Here is a 21,937-nt window from a genome sequence, read left to right as displayed (position 1 = left end):
TAAAAGTGGTACTTATGAAAAGTATATATCATGGAAAATTATTATACATATAAACTAATTAGGCTGTATCAATGTGTCCTTGGTAAAAATTAGCCAAGGTGTGGGTGTGGAGATCATCAAATTAGGAAAAGCAAACTGAATGACTGAATGAATGGGTGGATGGATTAATATCTAGGTATATAATACCTTTTTTCTTATGGTCTCAGAGTGTCCTATATAACTCAAAGGCTATATAGTTTGTCAAATGTTTTCCTATGTTTGTTTTCCTTATTTTTACATTTAAAGCTTGAGCTTTATCCATCTGAGTCTTTCTTGTTATCTGATTTGAGATGGAAAAAGTAACACAGCACCATTTATTAAGAAACCATTCTTCTTTCCCCACCCAATTTAAATGCACTTTACCATATATAAGTTCCCATGTGTACTAGGACTCTCAATTCTATTTCTATACCAGTACTTGCTGTTTTAATTACGTGGCTTTAAAATTCTAACATTGGAAAGAGCAAGCCCCAGTTTACATATTTCAAAATGATTCTCATATATTTATTCACCCACATGAACTTAAAATCATTCTGCCTGGTTCCCCATCCCCACCACCTACAAAAGTGATGCTCCGGTTGCCAGGGCATAACATGTGTAAATTCCTTTGGAGAGAATAGTTTATGATACTATCTTCCTGTCCAGGAGTGTGGTGTGTTCTTCCACCATTTAATTCTTGTTTAAATTCCTTCCTTAAAGCTTTCCTTCTTATCAGACATGCTCCCTCCTAGTTAAATGAATTTCTAAGTATTTTTTTCTCTCTGATAGGTTTAACTTATACTGTGGGTGGTTTCTCTTTCCTATTTTTCTAAATTTTGAGTTTTCTACAATGAGAGTGTTGCTTGCATAATGTTTAAAATTGAGGGCAATGGGGGATTACATTTTTTGTGTGTTTGGAAGTAATAAATAGAGAGAAACCATGCTTTCCGCTTGATTTTCCCATCCTAGAGCTCACAGGCAGGGTGGTGGAGGGAACGCCGAAATCCCCCGCTCACCACGGCTTGTCCTCCAGGGACTTCTCTCTCTGATCCAGCGCCAAGGACACAGCTGAGAGCCCAGAGCTGCCTTCTCTGAGTTTTTCCCTCTTTCTAATGTCTGAGAGTTTAAGTCCCAGTAATCTTCCTTTCTGGTTTCATGACCAATGGTGTGGCCAATACGCCACTTCCCCACTCCCAGCTTGCCTCCAAGAACAGTCCATGAAACCCAGCTTCCTGGGTCTAACAGAGTTCCCCCAAATTCAACTCCCCATCGAAGAGCAAGGTTTGAGAACGGAGGTGAGATAAGGTGAAAGGAAGTCACTGTGCACCACCCAAGGCTGTTGGAAGACATCATCAAGCGGAGGCTGGTTTCCGTTAAGAAACAGCTGACCTGCACCGGGTATAAAACTGCAGGACTCGGCCAAGACGCTAATGCAAAATTAAGTCTTCCCAGGAGAAAATGAACGTTGGTAATGTGACAGCTTGGTTGCAAATGTCAACTTTTTCCTGATTAGGGAAGAAATCCTCAGAGTCAGGTGTAGACACATTTACTCACACCAAGCGAAGGTGTGAGATAGCTTTCTCACTCTTTCCAATTGCTGACTTGAGAAGGAAATATACAAGAGAAGATTCCCTGTGGAACCGACAGCTGGAACCTTCCCGAGATAAGCAGGGCATGTTTATTTGAGAGGGAAATCTAAGCAGCATCTGAGAGGTGATGGTACAAAAATTCGGAATCCCTATCAGTCCTCTACCACAATCTCTGAAGTTTGAAAGGAAGTAAAAACTATTCCTTAGAAATTCAACACTTCCTCACTGAATTCAGTACTGAGCGGAGTGAGTCCCAGAGCTTCTGTTTCCCCCAAGAAGTCAAACTTCTTCACACATACGGAATCCTCCTACAGTGCCTGTAATAACAAGTAAACATCATTTCCTAGTCATGGTTCCCATGAGGAAACTTCCTGGCCCTTCCCACACTCTCACTGGCTCCCTCCCAGGGGTGGGTCTTTATCTATCTGACCGGTGAATCTGGGGCAAGGATCTGGGTCTTCTTACTCCGACCTTTCCTCTTTCTGGTCCGTCCTGCCTCCTAGCACAGCGTGTCGAGTCTGGACAGTTCTCACCTCCGGGCGCCTGTCTGTATGCCAGTGATGGGGGTGGAGTCTGTCTAACCCAGGGCACAGTTATCAGCACAGGCGGCCAGCACTGAAGTCTAGTGTTTACCAGTCTTCGGGCTGACGTTGTGATGCGTGGTGGATGCGCGCCTCCTCGGTTGGTTCTGAACTCAGGAGAAGGAAGAGGATGTTATTAACACCACCCCCTCTTTAAACAATCCCTTTATTTCAACAAAGAACTCTATATAAACAAAAAACTAAGAAGGGCTGGATGCAGTGCTTTGCCGATGCCCTCCACTATCTATGCTAAGAAAAGCCTGACCCCTGGGCCGGAGAGTTAAACCCATGGCACCAAAACCTGCAGCATTGGGCCTAGGAGGGCACGCAAACCTGCAGACAGAGGTCCTCTTAAAGGACACCCCGCGAAAGGCCTTCATGGGGTCCTCGCCTGATCTTCTGTAGACAGGGGAACTAGTAGGGTCTTTTTCTGGGAAAAATCACATCATCCTATCAAAAATATCATTCCCTCCATAAGTTTCCAAGCACTGCACTCTCAGCAGAAACATAATTTGTAAGTACATGGTCTTTTTTTTTTTTTAAATTGATTTCAGAGAGGAAGGGAGAAGGATAGAAAGATAGAAACTTCAATGAAAAAGAATCATTGATCAGCCGCCTCCTGCATGTCCCCTACTGGGGAACAAGTCCGCAACCTGTGCCCTGACAGGGAATCAAACCATGACCTCCTGGTTCATAGGTGGAAGCTCAACCACTGAGCCACACCAGCTGGGCGTAAGTACATGATCTTTACCTGCCTTACTACTTAGGCACATTAGTGACAATTTAAGGAATCTACCCTCACAGCATGGAAATCTAAAAACAACTTCAATTTTCCCTACAAACCCTAAGCCATTCTCCAAAATAATCTATCTACCATATATCTATATATATATATATATGTATATATATATATATCCACACACACACATATATAAAGCCTAAGCGACCGAACAACTGTTTGACCAGCAGCTATGACGCGCACTGACCACCAGGGGGCAGACACTCAATGCACAGGTATGGAAACATGGAACTGACTGACGAATCTCAGAGGGAAGGGGGAAGGCGGGAAGAGATTAACCATGCATACTAGAGGCCTGGTGCATGGATTCGTATACCAGTGGGGTCCCTCGGTCTGGCCTGTGGGGATTGGGCCAAAACTGGCAGTCTGACATTCCCCAACGGGTCCCGGATTGCAAGAAGGCGCAGGCCAGGCCGAGGGACCCCACCGGTGCACGAATTCGTGCACCGGGCCTCTAGTAGTAAATGAAATCTGAGCACTGCACACCAAACCGTGGTTTACAACAAGGAAGACTTAAATGGGAAAGGGAGACTACGTGAAGGAAAGATATAAGGCTCCAAAGATTCACATACAAAAACTAAGTGAAAGGGCAAATCTTAAAGAGGATATTTTATTTTCTACAAGAAAGAGAAAAATACCGTGGTCCCTTTATGAATCCTAAGACTGCAATAGAAATGGATTACAAACCAGTATCTCGATGGGAAAACCTATGTTGCCCTATAAACTGCTTTATTGCTTCGGCTGTGCTCCCCCAGCTGACACTAAGCTTGCCCAGGGTTTTATTTTTCTGCCATGACTTTTCTATTCCTCCCTTGCCCTGGTCTTACGAATGCATTATGTATCTTCTGTCCAAATATTACCTTGGCCCAGGAAGTATTTTGGAGTTATGCTTGCTCCCCAAGCCCATCACAGTGAACTGCTAAACCCATCCCCTATAATCACAGAGCTGTGGACAAACTGGAGGTAATTTCTCTGAGTACCTCGCATACTCCTAGATTCTTCCTTTTTGAGACCCCCTCCATCCATCAGTAACAGTATGTTTCCCAAGGTGTACAATATGTTCTGATTTTATAAAGACATTCTCAAAGACAAATGGGGCGGTTGCCTGCTGTTTGGCCATGGTAAGCTGCCCCAGTGACTCTTCAACAAGCCCTCTTCTGTACTTACATTAGCCAGAATCATTTTCGGTTGCTTTCCAATTCAAAGACTCTTGATTGAGAAAATACATAAAACTGTACAGAAAGAGCATAAAATATCAATAGCTTTGTCTGGTTGGATAATGGGGGCTTTTTTCTTGAAGTTTTATGCAATTTCCCAGTTTTCTACAATGAACACAGATTGTTTTAGGGGTAAGTATTAAGGGACTCAAAAGGTTTTATGGTTAATTTTTTTTAAAGACCAGATGTTTCTCTGGTTCCCACTAAATCTCCCTCCCCCTCTCACTCACTGTGGAGGGACATACCAAATTCTCTGAGGAAAGTATAAAGTAACGACTTATTTATCCCATGGCCCCCTGGCTCTTGGGTATGACCAGCAACCATCATGAAATGTCAATAAGCCATCACAACTTGGATTAAAGAATGCTTCCCCCACCCCACTCTGAATAATTCTTAAAATACACACAAAAATTATATATTCAATCTACTTTTTCTTTTTTATCTACTTCTCTAATTTGCAATGGCCAATACAGTAGAGATAAATGAGGTCTAGTAACTCGGGAGATGCTGCAAGTTCCACAGTTTTCCACCCATGTTGCTGAATCTCCCTTCTAGCTTCTATTCTATGCTGTGCTATGACTTTATCCTCTAAGAAAAAATACTTATGAGATTATGCTACATCTCCAATTGCCGCCATAAGTAAATACTATTTTGGCTTATTTCATCTTCACAGTCAGATGAGACCTTGCAAAGGAGGAGACAGTGTGGGTAGGGCAAAAAATAGAAAACGTATCATTTGCCGGGAATTAATTAGAGCAAGGTCCAAATGGTATGTCTTGGCAGCTCTCTGCCTGAATGTCATACATTACTCAAAAACAATATTTAATTGCAGATCTGTGTGCCAAGTACAGCAGGAAGATACTACTTGGCTTGCTTACAGGAAGGTATGTTTTAGGCAATAGTAAAAGGTTCTGTTTCTGAGGTTATATAGAATCTATATCAGCTAGTCAGTTCACATAGAAATTGCCAGAAAATAAAAAAAATGCATAATACCTTTGTTAACTTCAGTATCATCTTGAAATTATCTTTGCAAAGTCTCCTCAATCATTAGACAGTCTAAAATTCAGCAAATAATGCAACTGGAGGTGAACTGATCCTTAGAATTAAGTGATTTGCAAAAGGTCCCATGAGTAGACCAATGAACAAAGAAGGTCTATTAACTACTTACTCCTGGTATGTGCAAGACACACACTAGCAGCTGGGGAGGTCACAAACAACCCAGCTCCAGCCTTAAAGGATTTAATATCTCTCTGGGAGACAAGAGCCATAAATATTACTAATGATACAGAAATAGGAGGGAAACATCCCATGATGCCCTGCATGCTGGTGAGACTTAAATGTTACCTTGGATATCTTCAAAGCATCTTCATCAGTCATCTATAAAGCTAAAGTCACAATACTCATGAGGTAGCATATTAGTTCATATCTTTTGCCAATAGTTGGATCTATTTCCACAACCTCCAACACCTGACTGGTACACGGTCAGGATTCAACTGAAGTACAGTGCAGTGGAAATGAAGGTCTAGACTATTTTCCTCAAGAGCTGAAATCAGCTGTGGCTATTTTAACTAGTTTCCAATTTTTTTTTTTTTTAAATTCTGGTTTAAAAAAATCCTATGTAATAAAAGCCTAACATGCTAAGTGTCCTGGTCAACCGGTCGACCATTCAACCAATCAAAGCACAATATGCTAATGATATGCTACGGCTGCTCAACTGCTCGCTATGATGTGCACTGACCACCAGGGGGCAGACAGTCGACTGGTCAACCAGTTACTATGATGTGCACTAACCACCAGGGGCAGACGCTCCCACCGGTAGGTTAGCTTGCTGGTGGGGTCTGGCTGATCAGGACTGAGCAAGACTGGCCGGACATGCCCTGGAGCCGGGAGCCCTCCCATGGTCCCTACCTGGCTGGCCAACCTCCAGCATCCCTCCCCGGCCCTGATCATGCACTGGTGGGGTCCCTCGGCCCCTCTCGCAATCCGGGACCACTTGGGGGATGTCGGAGAACTGCTTTCGGCCCAATCCCACAGGCCAGGCCGAGGGACCCCACTGGTGCACGAATTTGTGCACTGGGCCTCTAGTAAAACATAAAATTCTATCTTAACCTTGGTAAATGTACAGTTCATTAGTGTTAAGTATAGTCACATAGATCTCCAGAGCATTTTCATCTTGCAAAACTGAAACTACAAGTGCCCATCAGTAGATGAATGGATAAAACAAGTACCATATGATTTCACTCATATGTGGAACTGAATGAACAAACTGAACTAATAAGTAAACTAGAGACAGATTCACAAATAGAGAGCAGGCAGGCAGCTCTGATGGGGGGGCGGGGTAGAGGGGGGAGGGATTGAGCAAAAAAAAGAAAGAACTCATGGACACAGCCAACAACTCTCCACTTCCCCTTCCCCTGGCAATCACCATTCTACTTTCTGTCTCTATGAATTTGACAACTCTTGGTACCGCATATAATTGGATTCATATACCATTTGTCTTTTTGTGACTGGCTTATTTCACATAACATAATGTCCTCAAGGTTCACCCATATTGTAGCATGTGTCAGAATTTCTTTCCTTTTAAGACTGAACACTATTCCAAAGTATGTATATGCCACATGTTATTTATTCATTTTTAATACATATTTGGGTTGCTTCCACCTCCTAGCTATTTTAAATAATGCTATAATGAACACAGTTATACAAATATATCTTCAAGATCCTGATTTCAATGATTCTGAATATATGCCCAGAGTGGATCATATTGTAATTCTACGTTTAATTTTTGGAGGCACCACCATAATATTTTCCACAGGGGCTGTCATTTTACATTACCACCAACTGGGCACAAGAGTTTCAATTTCTCTACATCCTCACCAACACACTTGTTATATTCCGTTTCTGATAGCAGCCAACCTAATGGGTGAGAGGTGATATCTTATTGCAATTTTAATTTGCATTTCTCTAATGATTCATGGATTATTAGATAATCATTAGAAGAGGTATAACTGTCTAAAGACTGAGAGAATTCCGGGGTAACGGTGAAGGCTTATTTTTTTTTCAACCTGGACTAATACATCAAAGGAACAGCTATTTCCCAGAATCAGAGTGAAGGACATTAGAAACGCAATAGGATGACAGTAGGAGGTACTACACAGTGACTCTCCCATTACTGAGTCACTGAAAATTTCTGGAGAAAGAAGGAAATTACTCAAAACCAACCTACTCCTACAGTTCACTTGATTGAAACAGCCAAGGTTTCTCATCTAATATGGCTGTCCATACTACAGGTCTCATTTTAACTATGCATGTGTGTGATTTACGAGTTTGGAGAGCTGAAGGTCTCTTCCACTTACTGGGAAAACGTCCCATTCTCCATTGTGTTCCAAGGGCACCAGAGCAGAAAACTGGATACAGAAGTGGCACTGCTAGAAGGCGCAGAGGCAAAAGGCCCAACCATTTCTCAAATGATCTTTCTTTCAGAAAGAAGCCAAACAGTGTAAGTTGCTATATATTTGGGATGAATTGTCTCCCCCACAATTCATATGTTGAAGTCCTAAGCCCCAGTCCCCAGAGACCTTATTTGGAAGCAGGGTCTCTGCAGATGATCAAGTTAAGATGGGGTCATTAGAATGGGCCCTTAACCAATATGACTGTGGAGAAACTGGGAGACACATACACACAGAGAGGGAATGTCACAGGAAGATGCAGGCAGAGACTGGCAGAGATGCATCTACAAGCTAAGGAACACAAGAGATTGCCAGCAAAGCACCAGAAGCTGGGGAGTGGCCTGGAGCAGATTTTCCCTCACAGCCTCAGAGGGAACCAACCCTGCCTACACCTTGATCTCAGACTTCCAGCCTTTAGAACTGTGAGACAATAGACTTCTGTTATTTAAGCTGCCCCAACTGTGGTACATTGTTACAGAAGCCCTAGGAAACGAATACTTATATTTAATGTCAAATTGCATCATTAAGCGAGGAAATAGCCAGGAAACAGACTGCAACTGAAGTGTCACCATGATGCCACAACAGAAAGTGGTGCCAGTGGGACTTACAAACACCACTGGCTGTCCCGGAGGTTCATCTGGGTACAGGGCACAGAGAAAACGGACTGGCTTTAGTCTAGTACCTTGTGTTCCACCAAACAATGACCAAAAACAAAACCAACACCCCAGGAACCTTAGTCAAGCATTTTTGGAGCCGGGCAGAGGGCAAAAATAAGTTGGAGACTAAGCAATGGTACTTGTACCCACATAAAACCTCTCTGAATGGCCCTGGGTTGGCAGGACGCCAGAGGGCTGCTGGCAGTGTCTCAGTTTCTGTTGAACCAGTTTTCTAGAGGAAATTAGGGCTTTATTTTCTAAGATCCATGTACCTTTCAGCTTTAAAACAGAAGCGAGGCAGCAGTGGATACCAGTGGAAAAGCCCCCCTTAGGAAACAGTCTTGGAATGGAAAGGTATGGGGGAAAGAAGACCATCTTCTTCCTTAGGGGATCCGAAAGTTAGGAAACACGAAGACTCTGCTTGGAGTGAAGGTTTTCCTCTTCAGATGTGAATAATGGGCGAGAGCTCCACACACCAGGAGACGCTGAGCGCTTCATCACGTGGTCAGCCACGGGAACTCCAGCCATCACAGTGAAATGATGAGCTATTAAACACAACTGAAACCCAATTAATACAGGGCAAGTAATTCTCGCACTGTAGTGTATTACGAAACCAGACCTTCCAGCTCTAATAAAATATGTCACCTTGGTAACTTAGAAAAATACTTAAATCAGGCTAAGGGATGATAAGATGGCTAACTCACTTATATATTCGGTATATGTTTCAACTCACTTATATATTCAGTATATGTTGTGTGGTTTATTTTTCTTCATCATCTGGATTCTACTGATAAAACTGAATTCAATAAAAGCATGTCCATGAATCACAGAAGGTACCTGGTGCCTACGTGTGAAGCAATGTCCTGCAGGAGACGGGACGGAGGATGGCAGGTCGGTGGTGTAAAGGGGAACACATCACCTGAGACTGCGGGGACAGAAATGAAGGCAGAAAAGGCAGAAAGCTTAAGTTTTAGAAGTCGGACCTTGATGGAGCCCACAAGGGAGGCCTCGATTCTCTGTGCGGTAGGAGTCTTGGTCATCTCCTGAGAGAGAAGGTGCCCTGTCTGCTCTCTCACTGCCCCAGCTGGCTCACCTCTCCACACCACCCACCTTGGCTCCCCTGTGGGCTCTGGTTGGGATCAGCGATAAGAGGCACCGATGGGTGCTCCTCACCCGCCTCCTCTGGTTCCGTCCTGGCCCTGCTGCAGCCTGGCTCCTGCTGGCCGGCCCCTCCTGCAAGGCCACAGCCTGACCACCTTGGGAACCAATCCCCCTTCTTGCCCCTTCAGGACTAAGGGTGATAACGGCTTCCCACAGCTGCTTCATTATCCCTTACTGCTTCCCTGACCTCTTCCTGTCCATGCTTCTATGAATTGTCCTGTCAGTGAAGTATTTCCATGTAAAACCTTCTAGGTGTCATGTGTTTCTTGCCGTGAATCTCACTAGTGGGGGTCACAGGAGTGAGAGACTTGCAAGGTCCAGGAGATCTGTAACAGCCACCAGGGGACCCAGGAAAGTAGTGGCCAGGGGCACGCTTTTACAGTAGCCAGGCAGCTCTGAGGACCAGGTGAGATCTGAGTGTGTAAATTTTCAGTGGCAACAACCTCCGCAGTAGTGTAATTTTTTCCAACAGCTCTTAACTGCCTGGGTGTAGCGGCCAAGAAGGAAGGCGCTGTGGCTGCTGCCAGAATCACAGCGAGGAAGGGAGGATCTGAGGTGCTGACGAAGAACGAGGATCCTAAAGGCTAATTCGCTGAGATTTGAACAGACAGCATGGCGTCACTGAGGCCTGGGGGCCTGGGAGAAGAGTGTTGACGTCACTACGAGGCTAAAGGACAGGTGTAATGGGAGGGACAAGATACAGAGGCAGGTCAGTCAGAAAACCAATTCAACACCAGCACTGGAAAAAGATCACAAACACCGGGCGTGAGCTTTCACTGAAATGTCACTAAATATTGACTACTGGACATCTATCACATTCCAGTGTCCCCTGTTCCCTGAGACGATCAGTCACACATGCCTTTTATGTCTTACTTCTGTTGTTGTACATACTCAGAATTTGGAAGTAAGGGATTCTTTAAGTTATCTATCAGACTTACACATAGTGAGCCCTAACTTTTTTCCAAAAAATATTACAAAGGAAATCTTTCTTTAAAATTTGCAGTGAGAACCAAGACTAAACTGCTTTATTTTATTTTGTTTTAATAAACTGCTTTATTTTAAAGAGCTGCGTGTTGAGGGATCTCCTTCTTGAGGCTCATGGTGAAACACATGTTCTTTTCTTACAATGCTGAACATGCTTCTGTTGGGGGTTGAATTGTGTCCCCCAAATTCATGCATTGAAGTAACCTCCAGCTCTTCACAGATATAATTAGGGAAATAGGCTCTTCACAGATATAATTAAGTTAAAATGAGGTCATTAGGGTTATGAAAGGGGGAAATTTGTAGACACCCACATAGGGAGAACACCATGTCAAGAGGAAGGGAGAGATTGGGGCACTGAGTCTACTAGCCAAGAAGACCAGAGACTGCCAGCAAATCACCAAAAAATAGGAGGGAGGCATGGGACCGATTCTCCCAAGGTGGAACCAGCCCTGCCAGCACCTTGATCTTGCACTTCGAGCTTCCAGAGCTTTGAGAGGATAAATCTCTGTTGTTTAAGTTCCCCAATCTGTGGTGCTTTGTTACGGCAGCCCTAGGAAACGAATACAGATTTTAACAATGAAAAGGGTATTGCTGTCATACCCTCATAACCAAGGCTCTTTGGTCTTGTTTTCCAATGCGTGAGACATTCAGTCTTACGTCTAGATGAAAGGAAATTGAGCCTCTGAGTTCTGTTTGCTGACAGAAACACATTCGGACAAATAACCACTGGAAGACTGCACGGGAGCCAAATGCACCTTACAGTTCACCTCATAAGTAAGTTGCATCGAAATTAAACAAGCTAATGTGAGCAATCACCCTGATCCTTTGCAATGACTGTGAAAAGAGTCTGTTGAAGATGCTGTTTAAATGTTTCCCCGGCCTGGCTTTCAGTTAGGTGTGGCAAGTAGCTTCTAGATGACAAGGACATTGAAATGCAAAGAGTAAATATAATTTTTATTATATAAATGGAAACCAAGCAATCAACCTCCATTTGATACTTGCAGTCTGTACAATTTCCATAATCACTACAACTCAAGACTCACTCTCGGAGGTTCCTTACAGAGCCACAGATTCTCCTTTGTGATTAAAATAAGGCAATGCCTTTTATTAGCAGCATCAGCAGTGCGCCTTTCCTGTCAACTGAAGGAAGACGTTATTTCTAGTACAACAGTTGTCAGGGAAAGGCCCGTGCCAGCTGACTTCCTGGCCCTCTGGGACAGCAGAGCGCTCCTCAGGTGGTGAGCCTAAGGACTGCCTTGTCCTCCACTCTCTGGGTGCTCCCTTCCCACTGGCTGCCAAGTCCCAGCAATTCTACCTCCTCCGTTTCTCTGTCAGTTCCTGGCATTCTGTCTGAGGCCCTTATCAGTCTCCGTGCTTATAGAACATGGCAAGTCCTCTGTTCGCTGTGTGGGCCTCCTGCAGACTCAGCCCTGATCAATATCCTACCCACTTAGGACAGCCTGTCACTGGCATCTGTCTCAGGGAGCAGCATGACTGACATGCTGGGTTATCCTCTCTAATGGGTCCTCGTAGGACCATCTGACAGCAGGAAAGCAGAGTGTAAGTGGGGAGGTGCTGGGCCAGGACCCGGCTGCTTGTCCCCAGTTCTAGGACCTAGACCAAGTCCCTTATGCCCTGTGAGCTTCATTGGGGTCAATCATGCCTACCTCCTAGGGTCACCGGTCAGCCATCAGTGAGACAGCGAATGCACAGGCTTAGCACAATGTCTGGCACATAGCAAGGGACTTTAAAAAGGGTAGTCATTATTTTTATTCATCTTCTTATCACCAGCAGGCACCTTGCCTCGTGTGTCCATAAGCATTTGTGGAACTCATATCATGTTTCCAAGATCACATTCCAAAAAATAACACCAGAGCCACAGAATTCCATTGTGGGTATCTAGGCTAACTTCCTGTTTGTACAAATGAGAGATAAACCTACAAAACTCTCACAGTTATAAAGTACTAAAGACTTTTAGAATCGCTCTTTTACACAATCATTTTAGTTACAGACAATCCCAACTTGGTTAAATCACTCCATATTTTTCATAGGAGTTAAAACCATGATATCCAAATCAAATGTTCAACAAATGAGTGAATCATTTAAAAAAATCTAATAATTTAAAAATCAGTCTGATTTGTATGTCAATATGTTTCAGACTGACATTCAAACAGGAGTGTCTAACCAGCAAGGCGTTGCCTCACCTGGGCCCACAGACCCCACGCTGTGAGAGCTGCCCAGAGGGGCTTGAAACCCAATGTCCAGTCTGTGCTAGAGGGAAGCAAGGTTCTACTAGACAAATCCTTGCTCAAGAAAATGGACATGCTCTAGGCCAGGTAAATAGAGACCAAGAACTCAGCACAAAGCAAAAACGCACATAAAAATTACAAGCTAAAAGAACACCCCTCGATTTTATTTTATCCTCACCCAAGGATATGTCTTATTGATTTTTAGAGAGAGAGGAAGGAATGGGGGGAGGGAGGGAGAGAGAGAGAGAGACAAACAATGATGTGAGAGAAAAACATTGATCAGTTGCCTCCTGTATGCGCCCAGACCAGGAATTGAAGCCAAAACCTCGGTGTATGAGACAACGCTTCAACCAACTGAACCACCCAGCCAGGGCCGCCCCTCAAATTTAAAAGCTAACCTAACTGAAGCTCAGAGAAGCTAAAGATATGTTGTTGTTGTTGTTGCCAGAAATTGAGAATTCATCGCCACTACCCAAGGGTCACTTCATTCTTACAGCCTTTCGAAAGCCACTTGGGGTACATCTGTTTCAGGTGATGAATCACCCTCCAAAGAAAGCTCACGTCTAATGTGAGATTATATAAAAAGCTGGGGGAGGGGAGGAGAATTACCCACCTGACACAAGTACGCAATTTTTTATTTTGAAGTGTTTTCACATGCTTTCTTCTTTCCATTTCATCTACCCAACAGCTCTACAATGAAAGCAGGATCCCCATTCTGATAAAGAACAATGATGACCCTAAAGCTTAGAATGAAAGAAAGAAGAAGCACTAACTTTAATGAGAACCGAATATGTATTCATAACTCTGCAAAGTGTTTGTACAGAAGGCATTCAGGAAGTCTCCTTAGTTAGAGACAAGGAAATAGATTGGAAATGGTTATCTATTCATCCAGAGCCACACAGCTAACAAGCAATGAAGCCAGGATCCAAGATCCTACACTTTTCCCTTTAACCTTGTTTCTTATAATTAAGAAAATGTATCTCCATTTAAAGGAGAGGAGAAAAGCCCAACCAGTTTAGCTCACTGGATAGAGCATTGGCCTGCAGACTGAAGGGTCCCGGGTTCGATTCCAGTCAAGGGTACATGCCCAGGTTGCGGGCTCGATCCCCAGTAGGGGCCGTGCAGGAGGCAGCCAATCGTTGATTCTCTCTCATCATTGATGTTTTTCTCTCTCTCTCCCTCTCCCTTCCTCTCTGAAATCAATAAAAATATATTTTTTTAGAAAGAAAAGAAAAAAGAGAGGAGAAAAAAAGCCGTTTCTCCGACTCCCTATGTTTTCTCAGGATGTTGGCCCCTGTAACGTCAGATACAGACCTTCTCAATGACAGTGTATTCTTTTTATTTATTAGGTTCTACTGAGTGATTCTTTTTTCAGGGAGAAAATAGCAAACAGCTGTTCGAGAATTCCTGCCATCAGTTCAGGGCTACAGAAACGGCTTTGATCACAAGCGTCCAGAGTTGAAAGGGGCACACACAAGCATTCCGGGCCAACATTTAAATTCTGCTCTCTGCTTCTAAGGAGCTAGCAAGGAAGGCTAACAGTATTGAGCCGAAATGATTTATGAAAAAAGTTTTAATCTATTAAAATAGCCTTTAAATTTATCCTCACGAGGCCAGGCCCGGACAGCACCATTTATCATTCAAGTGAAATAAAAGACAGAAGGGGCTATGCAAAGCAGAGTGGACACAAAAATACGGTTTCAGAAACTTTGCTCATAAAAGGAGCCAAAAGCAACACTGATAAGGGGAAAGAAACGTTGACTTATTTTCAAAAAGCTGAGTGAACTTGTGAAATTCCTTCTCCTCATTCTGGTTTAAACCGGACCTGCGTAAGAGGCAGTGAATACAGCGCTGGGTACACACATCTCCCTTCTGGTTTTAAGTGGCCAATTAAATTTTATTTAGGTCTCGCCACCGCACCTATCACCTCCCCTCCTGTACATGCATTTCATGCAAGATAAGACTAGACTTTGGGTGGTGAGCACACAATGCAATGTGCAGAAGACGTATTATAGAATTGTACACCTGAAACTTGGTGATTCACCCATGCCCGCCCAATAAATTTAATTTTTTTAAAAAGAAAGGGAAAAAAGTAGCCCTGGAACTCATCTCTACCTTCTAGTATCACTATAATCAGGTCAACTGGAGGGAACAAGCCCATGGCCAGGGACTGGTTAATCTCAAGGGAGTGAGAAGCAAGACCTGTAGTTAAAATGTACATCTCGCCTCTTTGGCAACAAGAGGAGAAGACTTTCAGCATCTTATCAAAGAGGGCACATTCCCCCCAGGATGGCTGAAATGAAAATTAAAAAGGGACACGTAATTCATTCAAAATAAACAAGACAAAGAAAAGGAAGGCGACTTCCTAAAGACACAGTTGCTCTGAGTGAGCACAAGCCCAACTCGAAGCAGAGCCTGGGCTTTGCCTGATGTAAACCGGAGGGCCGCAAGCAAACACACAAACACAGAGCTTTTCAGAAAAGACACACTCCTGCTTGTCCTTCCCCTGAGCGCACGCTGCAGCAGACAGCTTCAGAACTCCACACCCCGTGAGGCCTTCCCCCGAATCGCCAAGCCCTTGAAGAACAGGCTCTCCATTGATGTCAAGCCCAGGTTTCACTGACAATTAACGAAATTACGTGGCTGCTTCATTTCAAAAGGTAAGAAAATGAAATAAATGTTTCATCATTGAAGGGCTGACAGTCTGAGACTCCTAATTAGGTCTCAGAGAGAGTGGAAGCAATTTTGCCCCTAGTAAAAACCTGTGCAGTCTCTATTATGACACGCAAACTAATTACTTCTCTTAAAATCTGAGATGCCTGTTTTAGACAAACCTGTTTATTTACTGCTACTAATGTGATTTCTAGAAAATCCGTACTTTCTTTCAGTCTGCTATCTCCCAGTGTCAAGTGGCATATAGTTTGGTCCAATTTAGTTCAGTGAGGTTTACGTAAGTGACTCTCTCCCCTCCACACATACAAATTAAGTCTTGACATTTCCTGATGCCCCATAAGAAGCATATCATATATAAATCATAGCATATGACTCATCCTCACCGCTATTCTTTCTAGCACTTACTAGGTACATGTAATTACTGTGTCTCATCAGGCTTTGAAAGGTGGAGGCGAGGGATTATTAATTAAAAATAATAATTAAAACTTTTCTCAGTTTACCATTTGCTGGAGGAATTAACAAATCCAACCATGGAAAAGTTAAACAATTCATCAACAAAGATGTCAACACAGGCCTGGCCAGTGTGGTTCAATGGTTGAGTGTCGACCTATGAACCAGGAGGTCACGGTTCGATTCCCAGTCAGGGTACATGCCCCAGTTGCAGGCTCAATCCCCAGTAGGGGGCATGTAGGAGGCATCGATCAATGATTCTCATCATTGATGTTTCTATCTCTCTCTTCCTCTCCCTTCCTCTCTGAAATCAATAAAAATATATTTAAAAAAGAAGATGTCAACACAGGGTCCCAACTTCCAAAAAAATAAAAAGGAGAAAAGAAGCCTTGAATGTCATCTGGACCAAACACCTCTTTTTGCAGATGAGCAAATAAAGTCTCAGCAGGGATATATATAAAGGAACTAATTAGGGAGAGAAGCAAGATTAGGGATGGTGACTCAAAGTCTAATTAGATGCACAGACAGTAAGTACTGTATGAAGAGAAAGGCAGGCCCCCAGCAAGAGCCAGGGTTGGGGGGAGGCCTGGACAGTTCGTGGCATTTTGATCACTTTGTTAGAAGTAGAGGATGAGTGGTGCTTAGGACGGGGACAGGCCCAGAGCAGCAGGAAGGGAAGAGCGTGGTGACCTTCCCTTTGGGAGCTGTTGGAGGCATGTAAGCGAAGACCCAATGGGGTGAGGCAGGGGAAGCCCAGGGATCTTATGAGGTGGCTCTCAGTGCAGGGAAGGCAGACGGTGTTGCGGTCATGCGGGCTGAGCTCCAATCCCAGTCCTACCTTAACTTTGCAAATGTGAGGAAGTGACTCAAAGCTCTTCCCAGGGGCTCCCTCATCTCAAGGAGAAGGCAGCACCAACCACTTCTCATAATGTGTGAGTTAAATGACTGAACACAGGTGTGGGTCGGTCACAGGTATGGAGTACGTGCTGGGTCCAGGCCCCGTTCAGGTGTCAGATCCAATGATAAACAAGAACAGAAGAGGCCTTGCTCCCCCCCAAAGAACTCACACTACCTGCGGGAAGCCAAAAATAAGCACGTAACCAAAGAAAATAATTTCCTGGCTTGAGATGCTCATGCGGGAGGGAAAACACCCAGGAAAACAATGGAAGCAGCTCAAGAATCTGAGCCATCGACAGCAATGAGGGCGCCCTCAATGAGGGCTCCCTCCGCTCTCCCGACCTCCCGACCTCCCCAACTCAGAAGTCCATATTTTACCCTCAGGCAGTTGGAAGCTGTAAAAGCATCGAGTGAAGTGATGACAAGACACAACTACAAAAAAGGCACAGTGATTGTCTCCTGGGATGGCCATGGTTGACCGTTGGGTTCTTCCTGCCACAATTAACACTGTGGTACAACTTCCTAAACGCATCACTACTTTCCACCTGCCTACACCTCTAACTCCTGCTCACTCTTCAACCAAGACTAGGAGTCTCCTTGTCACCCACGAGCATCTTTCCCAGCCATTCTCACCCCGGCTGCTCAAGAGAAGCAAAAGATGGCTTGGTTTTATTTCCTCTGCTCTTCGCGGCTCTTCCTAGAGTGACCCTGCTAATGAAAACACACAAACTGAATAAACACTCGGAGAAGAAACCATCTGCTTATCCTAAAAACGTCAGGAGGAAGTGTGTTTGTTTACCAGCAGGGTCATGAGGACAGGACACATAAAACCTTCTCAGGGACCTTAAGGGGTAATGATACTGGTGGGGGAGAGGAGGGGCGTCATTAACCCTTTCAGATCCTCAGAGTCCGTTGGTTTTATAACCTCTGGTTGGAAGAGGAAGCTGCATAGATCATAAACCCACAGGGTGAGGCTTATTTGCACAGCTTTTTCCACATAAAGATGATAAAATGCCGAGAACGAATTGACTCTATATAAGTATTGTTTTCGACCTTTCAACTCTGCAGAGAAAATACCTAAAAAAAAAACTGCCCAAGTTCAAGAGCTAGGGCAGTGGTAAAACTAGCTACAGAGTGGAAAGTCTGACGCTCACTGCCAAGGCCTCTGAAAAGGTTAAACTCCTAAATAATTTTTAAAGGCTATAAATAGCAAGGGAGGCAATCTTGGAGAGTATTGGTTATCTGTGCCAGGAAATATTTAGGGAATTTGCATTTACAATGACTACTTTGCCCATATTCATGGTCTACAATAAGAAAAGGCCCAGGAAATTCAATCCCCAAGGAAAAAAAATGGTTCGGAGAAGAATGTTCCCAAAGGGAAACTGTAATGACTTCTGGCCGTGTGCCCTGCTCATCTGTGTGGCAAATGTGAGTGAGCAAGGAGAATTCATTCTCTTGGGGCACCCAATCCAAGGAGGATCACGTGTGGGAGAGGGGAACACTTCCAGGGTCACTGAGCCTTGATGAATTCACAGCATCAAGTTTTGGAGCAACGTTTTAAAGCAGTTATGGGGAGCACTTGGGGAGCTAGTGGGGTCTCTTGCAATCCTGTGTCACTCTCCTCCATCCTGAGCACAGGGACCGAGTCACCGTGGCCAGCCTGCTGCCTTCCAGCTGCTGTTTCAGTTCTTAAAGACCATAAGGTAGCAATTGAGAATCAGCTTAGCCAATAAAAATGCTGATATCTGCCTTTCTGCAAGCACTTGTAGAAAACATCTGTTGCCCGTTGGTCGAGAAGGAACATTCTAACCAAACTAGAAAAATAAAAATAAGGTATGAATGGGTGAGGCATGTGAAAAATTAACAATTAATTCTACTTGTAAAATAAACTCATCCCGACAGTCAGTCAGCAAACATTTAATGAGCACCTACTACAAAACAGATGCTATGCTGGTGCCAGGGATGAGATAAGGTCCCTGCCAAGAAGCCAGCAGTGAGGTAGCAAACAGACGTCAATACCACTAATCCCTCTTGTATTGGGCGCCTAGTATGTGCCAAGAGTCGTTCCAAACACTTCAGTTGTATCAACTCCTTTAACTCTCAGAAAATAAGGTAGGGTTTATTATTAGCCTTAGTTTACAGGTGAAAAATCGAGATACAAAGAGGTTAAGTGCCTGTTCAAGGTGATCACAGGTTAGTAGGAGAAGCTGGGATTTGAACCCAGGCAGTCATGCTCCACCCTACTAGGTGTATGAGCAAACAGGTCTGAAGGAGGGAAGAAAAAGCCCCAGCCCCAGCCCTCGCCTCAGGGAGTTGGCATCTGGGTAAAACTGACAGGGCCTTTAAGGGTGCATAGGAGTTTATGGGTGAGGGGGTTGCAGGGTGAAAAAGTTTCCTCCAGGCAGAGGAGTTACAAATACAAAGCACAGACATCAGAAATTGTCAAGTAATATAGTTTTAAAAGGTGAAAACATATTTCTATTCCTATTTCTCAGACAGAGAGCTCCTACAGAATTCCTAAACAGTAGGTAGCTAAGAGCAGAGTCTTGACATTCTTTGGTTTAGGGAACTGAAGAACAGCAATTGAATACAGTACAATGCTTCCTGTAGTTTGTGCACACAACAGCAGCATTTGATAGCTCCCGGGTCCAAACCACATACAGGAACACCGTTTAAGAGAATGTGCTGCTACAGACTTGGGCCCAGAAGTCTTAACAGAACCAAATAGGAAATACTGAAACACTGAAACTAAATACCTCACCAAACCAGTCTGACAATGCAGAGAAAAAGTTGCAAGGGGGGTGGAGGGGGAGGCAGGGGGCGGGCCATGCGTTCTAAAAGGCCTAATTCTAACAGGCTAGCAGGTGCGCTCCTCAATTTAGTTTTACAGTTTCAGCAGATTAGCAACAGATTTGTTCACCAAAATACGAAGATGTTCCCAAAGCCTTGCTAGATATGAATTGCAAAACAAGAAAATTAGAAAGACACAAAGATTGTTTGAGATGTGCAATAAATTGGTGGTTTTACACATAGCTATTCTGAGGCTTATCTTTCCCTGAGACAATGATAATTCACACTCTCTGGACAATATTCTTTGAAATAAATATAATTTAGTGAATCATATCACTTAAATGATTAAATGATGGGTTACAGACGTGGATGCCAACTTAAATTTCAGTCGCTCTAACCAACAGGAATAATAGACGGATCGGCTCCACTTTAAAAACAGGTTGTGTTCCCAAAGTGTGTTTATAAGTTGGCTGTTTGGAATTCGAGAGCTATTTTCTTCCCCCACGATGTTAGAGGTGGTGCTTAGTACCCAAGAGAGAACATGGGAAACGAAATCCAAAGGGTGCTAAGAACTCTCTGGACTCCGACCCACATAAGGGATAATGATTCTCGAGGAAAGTGCGGTCCGAGTCCTGGGGAGCTGGCCACACACACCTAGCTCTCCAGCCTGGGAACAAGAAAGCCTCCATCAGTACATGACTGGTGGGCCCCTCAGCTCCAGCAGGAGTTCTATTTATGGAGGAGGCCGGAGAAGGAGGGGGGAGGGCAGGGGGCAGTGAGGCAGGGACTCTGAGGAAAACAGTGGAAGAGACCAAGGCTGGCGGTTCCTCCCCACCGCCCAGCTCCCAGACGCTCCTTAGCTCTGCCCCTGAGACACGGGCTCTTCCATTCCAGAGCTGCCACACTGAGGGTGTGGGTCAGGGTTTCTCTGCATCCCACTCCCCACCCACGAACATGGGCGTCAAATTCTGAATGAGAACACTCGTGCAGGGCTTCGACGGTCCTCTCGGGATTTTTCTCACCAGTACCTTAGAGCAGTGGCACGCGCACAAGCACACACACAAAGTGCCTGTGATAAGCAAATTAAACTGAGATCCAGCCACAAGACCACAACTCTCTCCAATTCAAACAGATATAATACATATGCATATGCATACACATATATATTTGTATCGGGAAAGTCAGTAAAATTCAAGTGATGTGCCCACTGATATCATTATATAGGCAGTTCACGCATAAATCTAAAGATCAGACAGCTCAGAACCAGAATGGGTCAGAGGAGAGTGTTGGGGGGGGGGCGGCGGAGGCAGAATACACACACCCTCTTCCTGACACCCCATGTCACTGAAACATGAGATGAACCTCCCCATGCTGAAGACTGCTCACACGCTTGAGTTCAGATACACCCCAACTTACTGGAACTTCAAACGCCTCCTGGGTGTCATCCAGCATTTGGATTTTGATGGACATGAGTTTTCCTGAAGGTGTCGGAGGCGGCTTCTGTCCATGTTCCAAGGTACTGATCCCTGAATTCTCTGGGGCCCCCAGTCGCGATCCTGGAGTTGGCTTCTGCTCTATTTCTCCCATGATGAAAGCAGATTATATAGTATCTGCAGGAAGCAGTGAGAAAGAGAAACACATCAATCAGAGCGGAGACTCACTCACTTAAGCCACCTGGTAGCACTTGTCGTCTTCTGCCCTCCATCCTGGGAATTTCCCCAAACCACGCCAGGGTCTCCACTATCTGATAGGAACCACACAGGGTGAGGCTTCAGTCCATTGCCTCGCGATGTCACCTTACCCATTCAAGGCACGCAAACAGAGGCACATGGTTTATTCTTCTGCATATTTTTACATATTTCATCCTTCCCTCTTTTTACAGTAAGCTCTTCATTATTCATATCATAGATTCAGTTGTGTTCAACCTAACGCTAGGCACTACTTCTTATACATTCTGAGTCTGGCGGGAAGATAATGAATAGAACCTAAGCCATATCATTAGCATCCATTAAGTACCTTTTACAGACACACTAACATACTAAATAATGTGAGCATTATAAAGATAAATAGGTAAAACACACACTGTGGCTCCCGAATTTATAATCTGGTTGAGGAAACTAAACATACACTCATACAAACACAGGTGAAATAACGTAGGGTCTTTTCTCTTGATTTCTGCTTGTTTCTATGACAATTACCTCCTAATTCATTTCTGTCCTACCTCCCACCTTGTACCCCCTTTTCCAAGCACATACTATAGTATCAAGAGTTATTTTCCTAAAAACAAAACACAATCATCTTTCCCTCCCAAACTGTCCCCTCTTCTCTCGTGCTACAACCCCACTCCCCCTTCTCCCATGCCCGTCTCGCTCCAGGTCATCATGTGTAGCGCTCTCTGGCTGAATGCTTTGCACTCGTTCTCCA

At 44.3% G+C, this 21,937-nt stretch overlaps 1 protein-coding gene across 1 annotated transcript in view; it reads right to left on the bottom strand.

Annotated features, from left to right (window-relative positions):
* The window catches only part of FARP1 (FERM, ARH/RhoGEF and pleckstrin domain protein 1), a 224,164-nt gene extending 203,041 nt beyond the window's left edge, over positions 1-21,123 (bottom strand). The window contains exon 1 of the mRNA XM_023764187.1: positions 20,930-21,123. Coding sequence (XP_023619955.1) covers positions 20,930-21,100 — 171 coding nt within the window. The 5' untranslated portion in view covers positions 21,101-21,123. The remainder of the gene's footprint in view (positions 1-20,929) is intronic.
* Between the last annotated feature and the right edge of the window lie 814 nt (positions 21,124-21,937).

Source organism: Myotis lucifugus, unplaced genomic scaffold (genome assembly GCF_000147115.1).
Source record: "Myotis lucifugus unplaced genomic scaffold, Myoluc2.0 scaffold_320, whole genome shotgun sequence".
Lineage (NCBI taxonomy): Eukaryota > Metazoa > Chordata > Mammalia > Chiroptera > Vespertilionidae > Myotis > Myotis lucifugus.
Note: the sequence above shows the minus strand (reverse complement) of the source record. Positions and strands in the feature narration are given on the sequence as shown.